The sequence below is a fragment of the Schistocerca serialis genome, chromosome 11 (assembly GCF_023864345.2).
Source record: "Schistocerca serialis cubense isolate TAMUIC-IGC-003099 chromosome 11, iqSchSeri2.2, whole genome shotgun sequence".
Lineage (NCBI taxonomy): Eukaryota > Metazoa > Arthropoda > Insecta > Orthoptera > Acrididae > Schistocerca > Schistocerca serialis.
Genome location: NC_064648.1, coordinates 150150570 through 150174185, shown reverse-complemented (window position 1 = coordinate 150174185; position 23616 = coordinate 150150570). Strand labels below are relative to the sequence as shown.

General features: G+C 45.0%; 1 protein-coding gene across 1 annotated transcript in view; it reads right to left on the bottom strand.

The window, feature by feature from the left end:
• Window positions 1-23616, bottom strand: part of LOC126427219 (ankyrin repeat and protein kinase domain-containing protein 1-like) — a 106903-nt gene that overhangs the window by 22501 nt on the left and 60786 nt on the right. Inside the window, exon 2 of the mRNA XM_050089459.1 lies at window positions 2685-3261. Within this exon, the coding sequence (XP_049945416.1) occupies window positions 2685-3250 (566 nt within the window). The 5' untranslated portion in view covers window positions 3251-3261. The remainder of the gene's footprint in view (window positions 1-2684; window positions 3262-23616) is intronic.

The window sequence follows — 23616 nt, the reverse complement described above, 5'->3', positions numbered from 1 at the left end:
GCTAACTGCCATGATGCAAATCGATTTTTCTGACAATTTTACATGTGTAAGTCAAGATGAAATTCAAAGTGCACATTGGCAGCAGAATCAAATTAGTATTTTTACTACCATTATTTGGCATTCAGGTACTCTCACCCTTCGTGTTGGTATCTGATAATCTGGACCACACAAAAAACACTGTCATTCCCGATGTTGATAGACTTCTTGAAGAACTACCAAAAAATATTAGAGAAGTTACAATCTGGTCAGATGGTCCTGCTTCCCAGTTTAAAAACAGATATATCGCAAAGGCTATAAAAATTCTAAGTAAGAGTCATACCAAAAGAATTACATGGAAGTACTCTGCAACTTCTCATGGGAAGGGTCCAGTGGGTTGAATAGGTGGGGCTGTCAAACGCCAAGACAGGTCTGGTGTGAAAAGCAGGAAATGTGTTGTAAACAATGTAACAGAATTTGTAAAAGCATTGTTGCATTCTTCTTCTAATGCGACAGAAGTTCTTATGGGTGAAGAAGACTTTAGCCAAAGAAGCAAAAAACTACATCTCTCGGCCTTAATCAAGAACTACAAGCCTTTCTTGAACATTTCTAAAATTTATCACTTGGAAGTCTATAATAATGAAGTTGTAGGAGACACCATTTCATCAGCTGCAGAGGAAAACACTAACAGAACAGAAAAATCACTAGATATACAAGTAGATGACTGGGTGGTGGTAAAATATGACAATTCATATTTTCCTGATAATGTTACTAAAATTGAAAATGATGAGTTAAAGGTTGATGTAATGATGAAAGATGGGAAGTCTAGGAAGTGGCCTGAAATTAAAGGTGAGATATACGAGGTGCATTCAAGTTCTAAGGCCTCCAATTCTTTTCTAATTAACTTCTCACCCGAAATCGATGAAACTGGCGTTACTTCTCGACGTAATCGCCCTGCAGACGTACACATTTTTCACAACGCTGACGCCATGATTCCATGGCAGCGGCGAAGGCTTCTTTAGGAGTCTGTTTTGACCACTGGAAAATCACCAAGGCAACAGCAGCATGGATGGTGAATGTGCGGCCATGGAGAGTGTCTTTCATTGTTGGAAAAAGTCAAAAGTCACTAGGAGCCGGGTCAGGTGAGTAGGGACATGAGGAATCACTTCAAAGTTGTTATCACGAAGAAACTGTTGCGTAACGTTAGCTCGATGTGCGGGTGCGTTGTCTCGGTGAAACAGCACACGCGCAGCCCTTCCCGGACGTTTTTGTTGCAGTGCAGGAAGGAATTTGTTCTTCAAAACATTTTCGTAGGTTGCACCTGTTACCGTAGTGCCCTTTGGAACGCAATGGGTAAGGATTACGCCCTCGCTGTCCCAGAACATGGACCCCATCATTTTTTCAGCACTGGCGGTTACCCGAAATTTTTTTGGTGGCGGTGAATCTGTGTGCTTCCATTGAGCTGACTGGCACTTTGTTTCTGGATTGAAAAATGGCATCCACATCTCATCCATTGTCACAACCGACGAAAAGAAAGTCCCATTCGTGCTGCCGTTGGGCGTCAGCATTGCTTGGCAACGTGCCACACGGGCAGCCGTGTGGTCGTCTGTCAGCATTCGTGGCACCCACCTGGGTGACACTTTTCGCATTTTCAGGCCGTCATGCAGGATTGTGTGCACAGAACCCACAGAAATGCCAACTCTGGAGGCGATCTGTTCAACAGTCATTCGGCGATCCCCCAAAACAATTCTCTCCACTTCCTCGATCGTGTCGTCAGACTGGCTTGTGCGAGCCCGAGGTTGTTTTGGTTTGTTGTCACATGGTGTTCTGCCTTCATTAAACTGTCGCACCCACGAACGCACTTTCGACACATCCGTAACTCCATCACCACATGTCTCCTTCAACTGTCGATGAATTTCAATTGGTTTCACACCACGCAAATTCAGAAAACGAATGATTGCACGCTGTTCAAGTAAGGAAAACGTCGCCATTTTAAGTATTTAAAACAGTTATCATTCTCGCCGCTGGTGGTAAAATTCCATCTGCCATACTGTGCTGCCATCTCTGGGACGTATTGACAATGAATGCGGCCTCATTTTAAAACAATGTGCATGTTTCTATCTCTTTCCAGTCCGGAGAAAAAAAATCGGAGGCCTTAGAACTTGAATGCACCTCGTACGACACTAAAAACAAGCTTGTCAGAAAAGTGAACCCTCCAAGTGCTGTAAATTCCTGTGGTTATTTCAAGTCTGATTGTGATCTGTGACAATGTAACGCGAGTTACCATATGTTGTAATGTGAGTTACTTGTTCACAATGTTTTAATATTTATTTTATTGGAGATTAAATGTTTGGGACTTTGTTAAAATACTTATAAGATCTTCTGGTATTGTGTGTGAAACTTACAAGAAATGTAAGTAATGTAATGTTATCATATGCAAAAGCCATTTCTTGGTAACGTGACTTACCAACAACAATTATAAGATTTGGTTTTATAAATATAGTAATGTAACAATTATTGTGATATAGGTTTATAGAGCATTCTGCATAAAGTATGTTTTGAGGTATAAAAAATATTTAATAGAAACATTTCCTCCCACGAATTGTCCAAATCTTATAATATAAACATCACTTTGTAACGTGAGTTACCATGGAATGACCCATATATATATATAGGAGATACAGATGAGTGGCTTCTCGTGTGCTTACCTCATTTCTGGTGGTGGTTCGCTGAGCAGCCGACTCACTTCGACCACGTCCTTTGGCTGGTTTAGCACAGCATCTGCCCAGCCCTGTGTGCCCACCACATGGACAAAGTGAGCCTTTATAAAGTCAACAGCAGCCAAAGTAAGGTCAGGGCACGAGTGCCTCACTGCCAGCACAGCTGCAGCTGCTGCATTCTCAATGGTCAGCTGAGCGGACACCTGCTGCTCACAGGCAGACCTCAAGGCCGACAAGCCGTACTTATCAGCTGCCACCATCATCTGAAGGGCCATGGCGGGCAGCTGTGGAACCTGGAGGGTGTACAGGTAGGCCAACAGCTGCCTCATCACGGGCCCCTCCACGTCTGTGATGCTGATGTGGCCGCTGCTTGCCTCCAATGTGTCGTGCTGGAACATGGCCACGAAGACGGGGCTCCGGGCGGCCAGAACGGCCCGGTGCGCAGCCAGCCGCGTCTCCCCCGCCACCAACATCACCACGGCCCCGTCCCCAGCGTCCAGAAGAGCGCCCAGGTCCAAGGCGGGGTTCTGTTGAACTTCCTTAACTGCTGCCATTGTAGGTGGATCTAAAACATAACGCCACTGAGTAGCCCTTTGCCCTTCTGCTACACCCTCAATACTTGTACAAGGCTTTTGGTCCATCACAAGTCAGCTGCAACGCCATGCCATGTTATATTTGTAAAATGGATGGCACAGGTGAATAGCTACAAATTTTCAATAACACAGCCCTCAAGAGCTTCTGTTTCCTTTACTCAGCACAACATAAGTAGTAGGGACAGGGTTTCTGGTGCAATTTTGATATCAAATGGACATACAAATTAATTAAATTCATCAAATAATCACCACCACCCCCGACCAACCCCTCCCCTACCATGCCCATCCCCGTGGATGATATCACTCGTTTTCTCAGCTGCACATGTGTCCAAGACCCCTCCTCACCATCCCCTCCACCACCACCCCTCCCAACCTACCCCATTGGTGGGAATTTCGAATTTCGGTGGGAAATTAAAATTGGCAGTATCCTTTCTGGGACTCGAACCCTGGTCCTCCCTGGCAGAAAGCCCAAGTGCGCCCCCCTAACACAATGAGACTGCCAGATGCACTTGGAATTGACGGCATATTAGAAATGGCTGTGCCCTTTCCGGAACTCAAAGCCTGGTACTCCTGGACGGAAAGCCCACGTGCACCCCCTAATACATGGAAACTGCCAAGATGTGGGAGAGGAAGGTTAGGTTAGTGTACTTCATTTATTTTGGTCGGGAAACTGACGCAAACATCGATCCTAAATACATAATTAATCACAAAATTCGGTCCTAACTACGCAACTACATGGGTTGGGTTGCTTGGGGAAGGAGACCACACAGCGAGGTCATCGGTCTCATCGGGTTAGGGATGGATGGGGAAGGAATTCGGCCGTGTCCTTTCACAAGAACCATCCCGGCATTTGCCTGGAGTGATTTAGGGAAATCACGGAAAACCTAAATCAGGATGGCCGGACGCGGGATTGAACCGTCGTCCTCCCGAATTCGAGTCCAGTGTCTAACCACTGCGCCACCTCGCTCGGTCGCAACTACATGCATAGCGCTACACAAGGACGGAACAAAAGTGCAATACAGTGCAAAAACTATACCATACATTTGTTATCCTGCTGGGTAAAAATTTCGCAATACCACTCGAAACTAGCGACAGACACACTCAAACTCTACCCGACACCTTCCAGTTGGTGGGAAAAAGGCTGGGGTGTAAGGTGCTATCTTTATTCATTTTAGTGGGGAATACTGACGAGGTGCTGGTGTTGGACAGAGAGGAGTTTGAAACAATGCAGAGGGGGTGCGTTCTTCTCCAAAACCAAACTCCTCACTTCCCCTCAAGCTTCCCCCTCCTCCCCCCCCCCCCTCTACGATGCTCCGTGGAGCGTCTCGCGCCCCCGCTGCCCGCCCTTTGCTGTTTTTCTGCCGACACGCGTACGGTTGCAGGCCGCACCAGGGGCGGTATGCGGCATGCCTTCAGGCAGTGGTCCTTGGCAACACAAAAGGGAAATTAAGTAGCATAGCCCCCCCCCCCCCATCCAGTTGGCCACCAAAGCTCGGCCTTCCACAATCTGCCCGCCACCTTAAGGCGACGCTCCTACGCCAGTAGCCTGTATAGTCAACTAAACGAGAGGAAGTGAAAGGACGGCTGCCTGCCCAGGAGCAACTTGTTCCTCTGAAACGGAACGACGGAGCTCCCACATGGCGCCCACCCGCAGGGAGCGGCTGTGTCCAGCGACCACCACAGCAGATATGCGCCTCCTCCCCAACGCCCGCAGCAGTCCACCACTCGGCGATGCTCAACAATTGAATCCGACGTCACCGCATCTATAATCGAGCATCCATTAAAAAAAAGCAAAACACATTTGCGACCGTAATAAATGTCGAAACAACAGTCGCATCTCATTATTTTGTGACGTCCACCGAAGTGTATCGCTGACAACACAAATGTTCAGCAGAGACACGCCCATCCTGCGTAAAGCAATTTCTTCCAGCTTGTTGAACAAATTACGCGGCCTCAGAGCGTATGTCGCGTTCAGTGTATGCAAATAAACTCCCACGCACGTGTGTATAAGAAACATTTCAAGCAACTTTTCACGCCATCGGCAAACATGTCGGAAAAAAAACACATTCACTTAGAGTTTGACAACAAGAAGCTATAATTCAAGAGAACGTAGCTGTTTTGTACACTATGACAGGTATCCTTCTACCAATGTGATGCTATAAAAAGAAGGAACGCTTGTCAAGTATCATTCCGTGGCGCCCTAGCCATCTCTTCCACCCGCTAGGCCGCACGTCATTGATACCAGTTTGACAGGCTAATTAATGTATGGCGACTACCTATAATTTTTTTTTTCAACAGTCGGATTACACGCGCCAAGTAGGTCAACCGGGAATCTATGGAGGGAACATGTTCTTCTTTTGGACGAACACTATTGAGAAATGACATCTGAAGTTGACAACTGAGGGATTCAACAATCCACAGCATATACTGTGCGTAAGGACCGCGCTATGAAAAAACACGATCGTCACGCCTATGTCACCATCACCCTGCATAAGAAGCAGTCTTGAGTGTACATGTACACACGGTCGCTGATAGTGTTACGCTTTCAGACAGAAATGCTGTCCGCAATTCAAAAGCAAGTCTATCCGTTGTACTACGTACCCAAGTTGTATCATGTAGAGACGTCTTTTAACGATTACAGCTACTGGTGAATCATATTCGTGCCACTCTGGCATCTCGAAACGAGTCACCCATTTTATTTTCGTACCTATCTGCTAAGGATACCACACACCAAGGACTCCAACGCTGTTTTTAGACAGTCCCTGTGCATCTTCTAACTGGTCCTAAGTCTCTGCCCCACCGTCCGTGCAGCTTCCTCCATGTGATTGTCTTAATTTAAGTTTGACCTGTACGGATGTCAGAGAAAGCTATATCTAAGACCTTCTGCATCCTGTGGGGAAACAGGACTAGCTGAGTTAATGCGAACAGAGCGCATTTTGACCACTCGGTGGAAATGGGTACATGGTGTCATAGCTCCGCTAACTCTGTACAGTTTGTAAGGGTAGTGCCAAACGGTGCTTTGCCCTGCAACGCGAGGTAGTAGAAATAGTATGAGTAGTTACATTGGTATTTCGTGTTGGGAAAATTACAAGGACTACACATCATACATGGCATGGAGGAAAGACGAATACTTCGCGACGCATCTCCAAACTGCATACAGGTAGTCCGAAGGAGATATGTGTCTCTCAGGGTGGATTCATGTCTATCACTCAAACATATGGGACAATCCTCTTAAATATACAGGTATTGGTTTTTTGGGCAGGTGGTTCGTGATCGAAGTTGCTTCCAGAGACCGGTGTAAAGTTTCATCACCTATACTGCAGGATGACCATATCCAACGATCACACAAGAAACTACCTGTTTGCTGCTTCATTAGCACTTTAAACATTCCTTTTTTTGGTTGTAACACATCCAATCAGTGTACACTGCCATACACTTTGGTTTTTTTTTTCTGCCATGGCTTAGAAACCAATGTCAGCTGCTGCTAAACCGTCACTAACACACTTCGATCCTCTGGCTCTGACAGGAAAATGAAAATCGAATGGCATAAACTGTACAGCTACCACACACAGGTTGGTAGAAATAAGACACAGATGTGATGCTTGTCATTGATAAAAATGTGGAAGACATCACGACATATGGAAACTGGAAGAGTTTGAGGTATTGTAGGGCGCTCCCAACAACTTTTCGACGGTGATTACAGTTAATCTCATCTCCCCATCGAAAGGGGAGCGGATGTCTCGGTATTCCATTTCGAAAAGCATTGTTCCTTCATTTTGCAGTCATGTACATGATTACTATTCCAGGGTTGACCATCACGGGAAGGTGCTGTCCACAAAATGCGTAAGGTAGCACAAATAAAAGAGGTACTGTCGTCTTATTTGTGGAAGTTGGCAATTTGTGGTAAGGTCCTATAGGACCAAACTGCTGAGGTCATCGCTCCCTAAGCGTACACACTACTTAATGTAATTTAAACTACCTTATGTTAAGAATGAAACACACACACGCCCACACCCAAGGGAGGACTCGAACCTCTGACACGGGCAGACCGTGACGAGACGCCTTAGACCATGTGGGTACCCATAGCGTCTCTCATTTGTGAAATACACTACTGGCCATTAAAATTGCTACACCACGAAGATGACGTACTACAGACGCGAAATTTAACCGACAGGAACAAGATGCCGTGATATGCAAATGATTAGCTTTTCAGAGCATTCACACAAGGCTGGCGCCGGTGGCGACACCTACAACGTGCTGACATTAGGAAAGTTTCCAACCGATTTCTCATACACAAACAGCAGTTGACCGCCGTTGCCTGGTCAAACGTTGTTGTGATGCCTCGTGTAAGGAGGAGAATTGCGTACCATCACGTTTCCGACTTTGATAAAGGTCGGATTGTAGCCTATCGCGATTGCGGTTTATCGTATCGCGACATTTCTGCTCGCGTCGGTCGAGATTCAATAACTGTTAGCAGAATATGGAATCGGTGGGTTCAGGAGGGTAATACGGAACGCCGTGCTGGATACCAACGGCCTCGTATCACTAGCAGTCGAGATGACAGGCATCTTATCCGCACGGCTGTAACGGATCGTGCAGCCACGTCTCGATCCCTGAGTCAACAGATGGGGACGTTTGCAAGACGACAACCACCTGCACAAACAGTTCGACGACGTTTGCAGCAGCACGGACTATCAGCTCGGAGACCGTGGCTGCGGTTACCCTTGACGATGCATGACAGACAGGAGCGCCTGCGATGGTGTACTTGACGACGAACCTGGGTGCACGAATGGAAAACGTCATTTTTTGGGATGAATCCAGGTTCTGTTTACAGCATCACGATGGTCGCATCCGTGTTTGGCGACAGCGCGGTGAACGCACATTGGAAGCGCGTGTTCGTCATCGCCATATTGGCGTTATCACCTGCCGTGACGGTATGGGGTGCCACTGGTTACACGTCTCGGTCACCTCTTGTTCACATTGACGGCACTATGAAGAGCAGACGTTACATTTCAGATGTGTTACGACCCGTCGCCCTTCCCTTCATCCGGTCGCTGCAGAACCCTACATTTCAGCAGGATAATGCACGACCGCATGTTGCAGGTCCTGTACGGGCCTTTCTGGATACAGAGAACGTTCGACTGCTGACCTGGCCAGCACACTGTCCAGATCACTCACCAATTGAAAACGTCTGGTCAATGGTTGCGGAGCAACTGGCTCGTCACAATAAGCCAGTCCCTACTCTCGATGAACTGTGGTATCGTGTTGAAGCTGCATGGACAGCTGTACCTGTACACGCCATCCGAGCTCTGTTTGACTCAATGCCCAGGCGTATCAAGGCCGTTATTACGGCCAGAGGTGGTTGTTCTGGGTACAGATTTCTCATGATCTATGCATCCAAATTGCGTGAAAATTAATGACATGTCAGTTCTAGTATAATATACTTGTCCAATGAATACCCGTTTATCATCTGCATTTCTTCTTAGTGTAGCAATTTTAATGGCCAGAAGTGTAAATTTAAAAAAAGATATGGGTAGGGTATTGCAGCATATGGAAATAGAACGAGTGTGTAGCAATGAGGAATGCTTGCGAACAACTGTATTAAGGTGATGAGCTTTATATTTAATCCCACGTTCCACAACAACAAGTAGCAGACATCCAGTGTTCCGTCATGGTTCCCTCCATCTGAACAGAGTGGTGTCAGTCAGTCATTATGCGGTAATCAGCAGCGTATCAAATGGACGGTCGGGATTGGAAAGACGCCATTGATACGGAGCGATGTACTGTAATACACACCAGAGTGAGGTATCAATTTTAGCAATTTTACCCAGGAGTCGGAGAGATCAATATCCACCACAGTCTGAAACCTGTAAGGTCAGTGTCAAATGAAGCGTGTTCCTGCAACACGACGATAGCATGAACAGTTACGGCGGTGTTTGTTGCTGGGAAAATTAGGGAGACTCAACATCGAAGCAGATCCACGTCCCTCAGGATCTATTCACGTCTATCACCCAAACATTCTGTCATCGTTGTTCTGCACTATCCAGCAGAGAAAAATATCCAACTATAAAAGCTCAGTTAATTTCATCCGATAGACTTTCAATTTTAACCGCACCTCTCTCTCTTCCGATATATCGAAAAAGAATGCGGTCTACGTGCTGGCACTGAGAATATGCAGCGATCCTATTAAATATGCAGGTATTTATGCATTGGAGCAGGTGGCCAGTGATCGCCGACACTTCCACAGGCCGAAGTAAAGTTTCATCGCCTGTACTGTACGAGAACCGTCTCCCATATGTTATCAGTCACAAGAGACGGCCCCTATGTCGTTGTTTGATACACCTCTTTTTCTACTGTAACACGCTTTGTGCATTGCCATATATATATATATATATATATATATATATATATATATATATATATATATATATATATGGTGTTACCCTCCGTCGCATAGAATCCCTGATGCGCTGATGCAGCCCTGGAGAATGGCGTATTGTATCACAGCCGTCCACAATACGAGCACGAAGAGTCTCTACATTTGGTACTGGGGTTGCGTAGGCAAGAGCTTTCAAATGCCCCCATAAATGAAAGTCAAGAGGGTTGAGGTCAGGAGAGCGTGGAGGCCATGGAATTGGTCCGCCTCTACCAATCCATCGGTCACAGAATCTGTTGTTGAGAAGCGTACGAACACTTCCACTGAAATGTGCAGGAGCTCCATCGTGCACGAACCACATGTTGTGTCGTACTTGTAAAGGCACATGTTCTAGCAGCACAGTTAGAGTATCCCATATGAAATCGTGATAACGTGCTCCATTGAGTGTAGCTGGAAGAACATGGGGCCCTATCGAGACATCACCAACAATGCCTGCCCAAACGTTCACAGAAAATCTGTGTTGATGACGTGATTGCACAATTGCGTGCGGATTCTCGTCAGCCCACACATGTTGATTGTGAAAATTTACAATTTGATCACGTTGGAATGAAGCCTCAGAACATTTGCACTGAAATGAGGACTGACACATTGTTGGATGAACCATTCGCAGAAGTGTACCCGTGGAGGCCAATCAGCTGCTGATAGTGCCTGCACACGCTGTACACGGTACGGAAACAACTGGTTCTCCCGTAGCACTCTCCATACAGTAACGTGGTCAACGTTACCTTGTACGGCAGCAACTTCTCTGACGCTGACATTAGAGTTATCGTCAAATGCACGAAGAATTGCCTCGTCCATTGCAGGCGTCCTCGTCGTTCTAGGTTTTCCCCAGTCGCGAGTCATAGGCTGGAATGTTCCGTGCTCCCTGAGACGCCGATCAATTGCTTCGAACGTCTTCCCGTCGGGACACCTTCGTTCTGGAAATCTGTCTCGATACAAACGTACCGCGCCACGGCTATTGCCCCGTGCTAATCCGTACATCAAATGGGCATCTGCCAACTCCGCATTTGTAAACATTGCACTGACTGCAAAACCACGTTCGTGATTAACACTAACCTGTTGATGCCACGTACTGATGTGCTTGATGCTAGTACTGTAGAGCAATGAGTCGCATGTCAACACGAGCACCGAAGTCAACATTACCTTCCTTCAATTGGGCCGACTGGCGGTGAATCGAGGAAGTACATTACATACTGACGAAACTAAAATGAGCTCTAACATGGAAATTAAGCGTTTCCGGTGTAAACTGACATTAACACGATCGGTCCATTAACATTATGTGGTAATCAACAGCGTACGTGGACTGTTGGAATGGAAAAGACACCGTCGATGTGCTGTAATAATAAGCATCGTAGTTGATAGTGCGATCAATTTTGAGCAATTCTATCGTAATTTCAACACCGACCAATGACGTGGCAGCATGCTTACCAATTTCTGTTTCATCGCTAAACAGCCCCTCCACTACTTCGCTAGTACCATCACGAATGTAAGTAGATGACTTTGCAGTATGTCCATTCATCGTTAATTCTCGAACATACATCAAAGTATACCAGACAGCGACCTACATATCTGTAGCACTTCGATCATTCCGGCCGGTGTGGGCGAGCGGTTCTAGGCGCTTCAGTCTGGGACCGCGCGGCCGCTACGGTCGCAGGTTCGAATCCTGTGATGTCCTTAGGTTAGTTAGGTTTAAGTAGTTCTAAGTTCTAGGGGACTGATGACCTCAGACGTTAAGTCCCATAGTGCTCAGAGCCATTTGAACCATTTGAACTTGGATCATAGTGCGGAACTTACGATCTTTCTCTATGTGGATGGCAGTTACAGTGAATTCTCCCTTGCTTAGGATAAAGTTAGAGACCGAAAGATCTCCTCGCATTGTCTTTGAGCACCGCTCCCTGCAGCTCAAAGTAGAGCGCCACGTTCTACATTTCGTGCAGGAACAGTGCGAACCGAGGCTGTAGCTGCTGTCCCACACCCATCCAACAGCACAAGGTTTCTCCAGATGGGTGAATGTCGAGGAGGTTAGCACCCATCATCGGTGTACAGTAGCTATCAAACTGTTGTGATCATATAACAGACGGTTAAGAACAAGAAACGGGTGGTTTATATGCATGACGGAGCTCCAGACGGACAGAGTATGTTGCATTCTACGTAAATCAACTGCGCTATCAGTTCTAAACTATCGTTCTAGTGTCTTGGGTCATTACCAAGAAGGTATTGGTAAGAGAGAACATAAACACATGCACTCCTAACGCTGCAATTTTCTGCACTTAAAACACGCTATAATGTTAGATCGTTGCGGTTTCCGACCTACTACTCGAATGGAATGCAACACCGTTACTATCCCAATATAAGAAATATATTTTCAGCGCATGACATACATTCTGCTTGCAGGTTTCTCTATGATAAACTATGATGATAAACTGTAACATGAAAAACTACTTCCTTAAAACATCGTTTGCTTGTGATACACATACAATATAGCTTTCCTGAGGTGTATAGCTCCCCACTATTCACATCCGATGACGATTTACAATTTATACTATGCTCGCATCAGTCATATACAGGGTGAGTCACCTAACGTTACCGCTGGATATATTTCGTAAACCACACCAAATACTGACGAACCGATTCCACAGACCGAACGTGAGGAGAGGGGCTAGTGTAATTGTTTAATACAAACCATACAAAAATGCACGGAAGTATGTTTTTTAACACAAACCTACGTTTTTTTAAATGGAACCCCGTTAGTTTTGTTAGCACATATGAACATATAAACAAATACGTAATCAGTGCCGTTTGTTGCATTGTAAAATGTTAATTACATCCGAAGATATTGTAACCTAAAGTTGACGCTTGAGTACCACTCCTCCGCTGTTCGATCGTGTGTATCGGAGAGCACCGAATTACGTAGGGATCCAAAGGGAACGGTGATGGACCTTAGGTACAGGAGATACTGGAACAGCACATTACGTCCACATGCTAACACCTTTTTATTGGTCTTTTTCACTGACGCACATGTACATTACCATGAGGGGTGAGGTACACGTACACACGTGGTTTCCGTTTTCAATTACGAAGTGGAATAGAGTGTGTCCCGACATGTCAGCCCAATAGATGTTCAATGTGGTGGCCATCATTTGCTGCACACAATTGCAATCTCTGGCGTAATGAATGTCGTACAGGCCGCAGTACATCTGGTGTAATGTCGCCGCAGGCTGCCACAATACGTTGTTTCATATCCTCTGGGATTGCAGGCACATCACGGTACACATTCTCCTTTAACGTACCCCACAGAAAGAAGTCCAGAGGTGTAAGATCAGGAGAACGGGCTGGCCAATTTATGCGTCCTCCACGTCCTATGAAACGCCCGTCGAACATCCTGTCAAGGGACAGCCTAGTGTCAATTGCGGAATGTGCAGATGCACCATCATGCTGATACCACATACGTCGACGCGTTTCCAGTGGGACATTTTCGAGAAACGTTGGCAGATCATTCTGTAGGAACGCGATGTATGTTGCAGTGCTCTCCGATACACACGATCGAACAGTGGAGGAGTGGTACTCAAGCGTCAACTTCAGGTTACAATATCTCTGGATGTAATTAACGTTTTACAATGCAACAAACGGCACTGATTACGTATTTGTTTATATGTTCAGATGTGCTAACAAAAGTAACGGCGTTCCATTTAAAAAAACGTAGGTTTGTGTTAAAAAACATACTTCCGTGCATTTTTGTATGGCTAGTATTAAACAATTACACTAGCCCCTCTCCTCATGTTTGGTCTGTGGAATCGGTTCGTCAGTATTTGATGTGGCTTACGAAATATATCCAGCGGTAGCGTTAGGTGACTCGCCCTGTATAAAATGATCTTTAGTAAAGCGACAAACACATAGCAGCGGTGTTTGAAATTAGACGCCATGTCCTGTTTACACCGCAAACAGGACATCTGTCAAGCATATGTATACGTGGGGATTGTAGTGACTCACAAACACCTGTGGCTGAATTAGAATCACCGTAGTTACGAAACTGAAGACTCGATTTAACGCCCAGGATCCAGCAGGGGGATTGAGTGCCTCGCATAAATCGTTCGCCTAGAGGAATGTCTCGAAAGAGGATGGAAGTCCTCTGATGACCGAGAGGTTTGATGCTAACGATCGCAAATAGGCAGCTCTCTAAGTCATACACAGAACACGCAGCTGTGTGCGAGTTGAAGGCAAATTGTGTCACAGCAACTGATGTATCCCGACAAAACAATGGAAAACATGGTCAAGTGGCCTACAGTGACATGCCCCCCTCTCTCTAGAATGCATCATCACTCTACCATTAAAAATGTGTGTGAAATCTTATGGGACTCAACTGCTAACGTTATCAGTCCCCAACCTTACACACTACTTAACCTAAATTATCCTAAGGACAAACACATACACACCCATGCCCAAGGGAGGACTCGAACCTCCGCCGGGACCAGCCGCACAGTCCACGACTGCGGCGCCTGAGACCGCTCGGTTAATCCCGCGTTACGAGGTGCATTCAAGTTCTAAGGCCTCCGATTTTTTTTCTCCGGACTGGAAAGAGATAGAAACATGCGCATTGTTTTAAAATGAGGCCGCGTTCATTGTCAATACGTCCCAGAGATGGCAGCACTGTAAGGCAGATGGAATTTTACCGCCAGCGGCGAGAATGATAACTGTTTTAAATACTTAAAATGGCGACGTTTTCCTTACTTGAACAGCGTGCAATCATTCGTTTTCTGAATTTGCGTGGTGTGAAACCAATTGAAATTCATCGACAGTTGAAGGAGACATGTGGTGATGGAGTTATGAATGTGTCGAAACTGCGTTCGTGGGTGCAACAGCTTAATGAAGGCAGAACATCGTGTGACGACAAACCGAAACAACCTCGGGGTCGCACAAGCTGGTCTGACGACACGATCGAGAAAGTGGAGAGAATTGTTTTGGGGGATCGCCGAATGACTGTTGAACAGATCGCCTCCAGAGTTGGCATTTCTGTGGGTTCTGTGCACACAATCCTGCATGACGACCTGAAAATGCGAAAAGTGTCATCCAGGTGGGTGCCACGAATGCTGACGGACGACCACACGGCTGCCCGTGTGGCATGTTGCCGAGCAATGTTGACGCGCAACGACAGCAAGAATGGGACTTTCTTTTCGTCGGTTGACATTGGATGAGACATGGATGCCATTTTTCAATCCAGAAACAAAGCGCCAGTCAGCTCAATGGAAGCACACAGATTCATCGCCACCAAAAAAATTTCGGGTAACCGCCAGTGCTGAAAAAATGATGGTGTCCATGTTCTGGGACAGCGAGGGCGTAATCCTTACCCATTGCGTTCCAAAGGGCACTACGGTAACAGGTGCATCCTACGAAAATGTTTTGGAGAACAAATTCCTTCCTGCACTGCAACAAAAACGTCCGGGAAGGGCTGCGCGTGTGCTGTTTCACCGAGACAACGCACCCGCACATCGAGCTAACGTTACGCAACAGTTTCTTCGTGATAACAACTTTGAAGTGATTCCTCATGCTCCCTACTCACCTGACCTGCCTCCTAGTGACTTTTGGCTTTTTCCAACAATGAAAGACACTCTCCGTGGCCGCACATTCACCAGCCGTGCTGCTATTGCCTCAGCGATTTTCCAGTGGTCAAAATAGACTCCTAAAGACGCCTTCGCCGCTGCCACGGAATCATGGCGTCAGCGTTGTGAAAAATGTGTACGTCTGCAGGGCGATTACGTCGAGAAGTAACGCCAGTTTCATCGATTTCGGGTGAGAAGTTAATTAGAAAAAAAATCGGAGGCCTTAGAACTTGAATGCACCTCGTATCGTTAAAAGCTACCTCGCTACAACTCAATCTCACCCTTTCACTCGATCCACTCTCTGTCATCCTTTAACGCATACGCAAGTAAGTGGAGAGGCATATGGCTCTCTTTTTTCCAGGAAAGCATCAAAGACAGGAGTCAACTCGCGAGAGTCACTGTTACGTCAATAGACATAGAGCGGAATATTGCCTCGACGAAAAATAAAAGAATGTATCCCCAGTTACCGATGCTTCGATCTCGCCGTTTTCCCTCATTTCCCTTGCTGCCGTATACTCGTTCCCATGTACAATAATTGTTCTGCACCAATCAGAAGACATGCAAGTACTTCCTCAATTTCCCCGCATGTCGGCTTATTTCCCCTCAATTTATACGTATTTTCCGTCAATTTATCGACTTTCTGCCCTTCTATACATGCGATCACGACATTACTTATCCTTCCGTGTTCCAAAATTGCTTGTAAATGTAGTACAGCTGCCAACATCTAGCGCAAACGCACTATTTTTCTGGTTGGACGGCATGGTATAGCACGGTTGGTGCAGCTATGACACGATGTTCCCATTTCCACTGAGTGGTCAAAACGAGCTCCTGTCGCATTAACTCAGCTCGTCCTGTTTCCCCACAGGATGCAGAAGGTCTTAGATATAGCTTTCTCCGACTTCCGTACAGGTCAGACTTAAATTAAGACAATCACATGGAGGAAGCTGCACGGACGGTGGGGCAGAGACTTAGGACCAGTTAGAAGATGCACAGGGACTGTCTAAAAACAGCGTTGGAGTCCTTGGTGTGTGGTATCCTTAGCAGATAGGTTCGAAAATAAAATGGGTGACTCGTTTCGAGATGCCAGAGTGGCACGAATATGAATTACCAGTAGCTGTAATCGTTAAAAGACGTCTCTACATGATACAACTTGGGTACGTGGTAGAACGGATAGACTTGATTTTGAATTGCGGACAGCATTTCTGTCTGAAAGCGTAACACTATCAGCGACCGTGTGTACCTGTACACTCAAGACTGCTTCTTATGCAGGGTGATGGTGACATAGGCGTGACGATCGTGTTTTTTCATAGCGTGGTCCTTACGCACAATGTATGCTGTGGGTTGTTGAATCCCTCAGTTGTCAACTTCAGATGTCATTTCTCAATAGTGTTCGTCCAAAAGAAGAACATGTTCCCTCCATAGATTCCCGGTTGACCTACTTGGCGCGTGTAATCCGACTATTGAAAAAAAAAAAAAAAAAAATAGGTAGTCGCCATACATTAATTAGCCTGTCAAACTGGTATCAATGACGTGCGGCCTAGCGGGTGGAAGAGATGGCTAGGGCGCCACGGAATGATACTTGACAAGCGTTCCTTCTTTTTATAGCATCACATTGGTAGAAGGATACCTGTCATAGTGTACAAAACAGCTACGTTCTCTTGAATTATAGCTTCTTGTTGTCAAACTCCAAGTGAATGTGTTTTTTTTCCGACATGTTTGCCGATGGCGTGAAAAGTTGCCTGAAATGTTTGTAATACACACGCGTGTGAGAGTTTATTTGCGTACACTGAACGCGACATACGCTCTGAGGTCGCGTAATTTGTTCAACAAGCTGGAAGAAATTGCTTTACGCAGGGTGGGCGTGTCTCTGCTGAACATTTGTGTTGTTAGCGCTACACTTCGGTGGACGTCACAAAATAATGAGATGCGACTGTTGTTTCGACATTTATTACGGTCGCAAATGTGTTTTGCTTTTTTTTAATAGATGCTCGATTATAGATGCGGTGACGTCGGATACAATTGTTGAGCATCGCCGAGTGGTGGACTGCTGCGGGCGTTGGGGAGGAGGCGCATATCTGCTGTGGTGGTCGCTGGACACAGCCGCTCCCTGCGGGTGGGCGCCATGTGGGAGCTCCGTCGTTCCCTTTCAGAGGAACAAGTTGCTCCTGGGCAGGCAGCCGTCCTTTCACTTCCTCTCGTTTAGTTGACTATACAGGCTACTGGCGTAGGAGCGTCGCCTTAACGTGGCGGGCAGATTGTGGAAGGCCGAGCTTTGGTGGCCAACTGGATGGGGGGGGGGGGGGGGCTATGCTACTTAATTTCCCTTTTGTGTTGCCAAGGACCACTGCCTGAAGGCATGCCGCATATCGCCTCTGGTGCGGCCTGCAACCGTACGCGTGTCGGCAGAAAAACAGCAAAGGGCGGGCAGCGGGGGCGCGAGACGCTCCACGGAGCATCGTAGAGGGGGAGGGAGGGAGGGGGAAGCGTGAGGGGAAGTGAGGAGTCTTTGATTTTGGAGAAGAACGCACCCCCTCTGCACTGTTTTAAACTCCTCTCTGTCCAACACCAGCATCTCGTCAGTACTCCCCACGAAAATGAATAAAGATAGCACCTTACACCCCAGACTTTTCCCCACCAACTTTTAGGTGTCGGGTAGAGTTTGAGTGTGTCTGTCGCTAGTTTCGAGTGGTATTGCGAAATTTTTACGCAGCAGGATAACAAATGTTGTATGGTATAGTCAGTTTTCGCACTGTATTGCGCTTTTGTTCCGTCCTTGTGTAGCGCTACGCATATAGTTGTGTAATTAGGTCTGATCTTTGTAATTAATAATGTAATTAGGATCGATCTTTGTATCAGTTTCGTGACCTAAGCATCCTCTCCCGCATCTGGGTAGTTTCCAGGTGTTTGGGGGTGATCTTGGGCTTTCTGTCCAGGAGCACCAGGGTTCGAGCCCCAGAAAAGGCACAGCCATTTTTAATATCCCATCAATTCCAAATACCTCTGGTGGTCTCATTGTGTTAGGCTGAGTAAACTCGAGATGTCATCTGGGGGCAGGGGTGGATGTGATTAGGTGCGGGTTTGGGTGGGGGTGGGAGTGATTAATTGATGAATTTAATTAATCTGCATATCAAATTGACATAAAAACTGCACCAGAAACCTCAAATCCATACTACTAACAGATGCTCATAATTGCGGGAGACCTAATTTACTTAACTTATTTATGCACAGCCGGCCGTTGTGGCCGAGCGGTTCTAGGCGCTCCAGTCCGGAACCGTGCTGCTGCTACGGTCGCAGGTTTGAATCCTGCCTCGGGCATGGATGTGTGTGATGTCCTTAGGTTAGTTAGGTTTACGTAGTTCTAAGTTCTAGGGAACTGATGACCTAAGATGTTAAGTCCCATAGTGCTCAGAGCCATTTGAACCATTTATGCACAGCAATATCGTTTTATCATGAAGTCTTACAAAATGGTGGTAATAACTAGGCCAGAAGGTACTACACTGCTACTTTACTACACCACTGATCCCTCTCACTTCATGTTTTTTTTTTAATATTTATTTACGCACCAAGTTCCCTAGGACCAAATTGAGGAGCAAATCTCCAAGGTCATTGAAAGTGTTAGTACATGCAATTACTACGTATAAGTAATAACAGATAAAAATTAAATGTTTATGAACCTAAAAAAGACAAGCTATAAGTTTATGTAAATCAAACAACAATATAATATAATAATCAGTTTAATTTTTCAAAGAACTCCTCGACAGACTAGGTTTGGCCCATGAGGAAACTCTTCAGTTTCGATTTGAAATGCGTGGATTACTGCTAAGATTTTTGAATTCTAGTGGTAGCTTATTGAAAATGGGTGCAGCAGTATACAGCACACCTTTCTGCATAAGAGTTAAGGAGGTGCAATCCAAATGCAGGTCTGATTTGTGTCGGATATTAGCTGAGTGAAAGCTGCTTATTCTTGGGAATAAGGTAATATTGTTAACAAGAAATGACCATAAGGAATATTTATATATTGAGAGGCCAATGTCAGAATACCCATACTAGTGAACAGCGGTCGACAAGAGGTTCTCGAACTTCACCACTTATTGCCCGAACTGCCCGTTTCTCCGCCAAAAATATCCTTTTAGAACGGGAAGAGTTACCCCAAAATGTAATACCATACGACATAAGCGAATGAAAATAAGCAAAGTAGAATAATTTTCGTGTCGAATGGTCACTTATTTCATATACCGTTCGAATAGTAAAAATGGCGAATGTGGGCTTTCCGCGACAGCATACTATCTATCTGACACCTAGAAATTTGAACTGTTCAGCTTCACCAATCATTCTATGAAATTAAAACGTCGGGTTTTGTTGAATTTTGTGTTATAAACTGTAAAAACTGAGTCTTACTGTGGTTTAGCTTCAGTTTATTTTCCACAAGCCATGAATTTACGTCTCATACTGAACTATTTGAAACCAAGCCAATGTTGCACACATCCTTTACTACCAAGCTAGCGTCATCAGCAAACAGAAATATTTTAGAGTTACCCGTAATACTAGAGGGCGTATCATTTATATAAATGAGGAACAGGAGTGGTCCTTGTGCCCCCCCCCCCCACACTTGACCGTACCCCACATCACAGACATTCTCAAAATTGTGATTAATGACCTTTTGCTGTCTGTTGCTTAAGTAAGATGTGAAGTAATTGTGAGCTAGTCCCCATATTCCGTAATGGCCCAACTTCTGGAGCAATATTTTGTCATCAACACGATCAAACGCCTTAGTTAAATAAAGAAATAGGCCTAGCGTTTGAAACTTTTCGTTTAACCCATCTAGTACCTCACAGAGAAAAGAGAATATAGCATTTTCAGTTATTAAACGACTTCTAAAGCCGATCTGTACATTTGATAGCAAATCGTATGATATAAAATGATCAATTATCCTTAGATACACAGCCTTTTCAATAACATTATCAAACACTGATGGCGTAGAAATAGGTCTAAAATTGGCTACATTATCCCTCTCTCCCTTTTCATAAAGTGGATTTAGTACTTAGTACTTTAATCGTTCGGGAAACAGACGATTCCTAGAGGATAAATTACAAATATGGCTAAATACAGAGCTAACATGTGCTGCAGAGCACTTCAATATTCTGCTAGGCACTCCATCATAACCATGAGAGTCCTTAGTCTTCAGTGATTTAATTATTCACTCAGTCTCCCTCTTGCCTGTATCACAGAGGAGTATTTCAGACATCAGTCTCGGAAAGGTATTTGCTAACAGAGTTATATGATTCCCCATAGAAACTAAAGTTTTATTTAATTCACCACCAAAGCTCAGAAAATGAATGTCAAATACTGTACATATATCTGATTTATCAGTAACAGAAATATTTTTACTATGAACTGACTTTATATCGTCGACCTTGTGCTGCTGACCAGACACTTCCTTCACAACTGACCATATGGTTTTAATTTTATTCTTTAAATTAGCTGCTCTATTTGCATACCACATATTCTTTACCTTTCTAATAACAGGTTTAATCACATTGCAGTATTATTTGTAATGGGCTACTGTTGCTTGATTATGACTACTTCTAACATTTTGATGTAATTCCCGCTTTATTCTACGTGATATCCTTTTCCCACTAGGCAGGCACCCGGGCTGCCTTTTACTGCTAGTACCCCGTTTAGAATGTTCTAATGGAAAGCAACTCTGAAAGAGCTTGAGCAGTGTGTTAAGGAAAGCACTGTATTTGTCATGTATTTCAGCACTGTAAACATCCTGTCACTCTTGTTCCTTTACGAAGTTTAGAAAACTCTTTATTGCTGTTGGATTAACTTTTCTACATAGTTTGTAATTATGTGTGACATTTGAGTACAAAAGCCTTTTAGTGTTAAAATTTGTGCATCAAGGTCTGAAAGGCCATTCACTCTTTTACTAACAGAATGCCCATCTAGAAATGAAGAATGAATAAAAATACTGTCTATGGCTGTGTTACTGTTCCCCTGCACCCTAGTTGGGAAAAAACACAGTTTGCATCAGATCATATGAATTTGGGAGATCCACCAACATCCTTTGTCTTGTATCATCATAAACAAAATTCATATTGAAGTCAGCACATATAAGTAATTTTTGGTACTACCTATAAAGTGAATCAAGAACCCTCTCTAGCTTGACCACAAATGCTCTTAAGTCGGAGTTACGGTGTTTAACATTTTAATGTTCGTATAAGAAGTTGCCGTCTCTTTAATCTAAGATGATCAATGCAGCTAGCCGCTATCTCTGTGTAATGTCTTGTCTGCATGGACGTGTATCTGTTGTCTTTAAGATCCCTTCACCTTCACACATAAGTCTATACAGTAAACTAAGGCCCTCCCAGTTCTTGGCATATCCGTGACAAGACAGGCGAAAAATTAGACTAATGGAGGATTCTTAGTATTATCTCTACTTTCATTCGCTCTCTCTCTTTCTCTCCTTTATCAATGCATAGGTTTTAATATAAGATTTCATTACGTGATATAGTGATAAAAAGAATCAGCCAAATAGAATCTTTGGTGGAGTCCTTCTACATCTACATCTACATTGATACTCCGCAAGCCACCCAACGGTGTGTGGCGGAGGGCACTTTACGTGCCACTGTCATTACCTCCCTTTCCTGTTCCAGTCGCGTATGGTTCGCGGGAAGAACGACTGTCTGAAAGCCTCCGTGCGCGCTCTAATCTCTCTAATTTTACATTCGTGATCTCCTCGGGAAGTATAAGTAGGGGGAAGCAATATATTCGATACCTCATCCAGAAACGCACCCTCTCGAAACCTGGCGAGCAAGCTACACCGCGATGCAGAGCGCCTCTCTTGCAGAGTCTGCCACTTGAGTTTATTAAACATCTCCGTAACGCTATCACGGTTACCAAATAACCCTGTGACGAAACGCGCCGCTCTTCTTTGGATCTTCTCTATCTCCTCCGTCAACCCGACCTGGTACGGATCCCACACTGATGAGCAATACTCAAGTATAGGTCGAACGAGTGTTTTGTAAGCCACCTCCTTTGTTGATGGACTACATTTTCTAAGCACTCTCCCAATGAATCTCAACCTGGTACCCGCCTTACCAACAATTAATTTTATATGATCATTCCACTTCAAATCGTTCCGTACGCATACTCCCAGATATTTTACACAAGTAACTGCTACCAGTGTTTGTTCCGCTATCATACAATCATACAATAAAGGATCCTTCTTTCTATGTATTCGCAATACATTACATTTGTCTATGTTAAGGGTCAGTTGCCACTCCCTGCACCAAGTGCCTATCCGCTGCAGATCTTCCTGTATTTCGCTACAATTTTCTAATGCAGCAACTTCTCTGTATACTACAGCATCATCCGCGAAAAGCCGCATGGAACTTCCGACACTATCTACTAAGTCATTTATATATATTGTGAAAAGCAATGGTCCCATAACACTCCCCTGTGGCACGCCAGAGGTTACTTTAACGTCTGTAGACGTCTCTCCATTGATAACAACATGCTGTGTTCTGTTTGCTAAAAACTCTTCAATCCAGCCACACAGCTGGTCTGATATTCCGTAGGCTCTTACTTTGTTTATCAGGCGACAGTGCGGAACTGTATCGAACGCCTTCCGGAAGTCAAGAAAAATAGCATCTACCTGAGAGCCTGTATCTAATATTTTCCGGGTCTCATGAACAAATAAGGCGATTTGGGTCTCACACGATCGCTGTTTCCGGAATCCATGTTGATTCCTACATAGTAGATTCTGGGTTTCCAGAAATGACATGATACGCGAGCAAAAAACATGTTCTAAAATTCTACAAGAGATCGACGTAAGAGATATAGGTCTATAGTTTTGCGCATCTGCTCGACGACCCTTCTTGAAGACTGGGACTACCTGTGCTCTTTTCCAATCATTTGGAACCTTCCGTTCCTCTAGAGACTTGCGGTACACGGCTGTTAGAAGGGGGGCAAGTTCTTTCGCGTACTCTGTGTAGAATCGAATTGGTATCCCGTCAGGTCCAGTGGACTTTCCTCTATTGAGTGATTCCAGTTGCTTTTCTATTCCTTGGACACTCTCTCAACCATGGAGAATGCATATATGCATCTCTTTTATTTCAAAGAATAAATACACTAGAAAATACTTTGGCGTCGACGAGCTGTCGCCGCATATATTACGAGAAAATCAGATCAGATAACTTTTCCAAAGTGAATGAATGTGGATCGTCTTGGTAATCAGCGGCTGGCTTGCTGTAAGAGATCTTTACATTTATTATTACTGTTAAACACTGCAG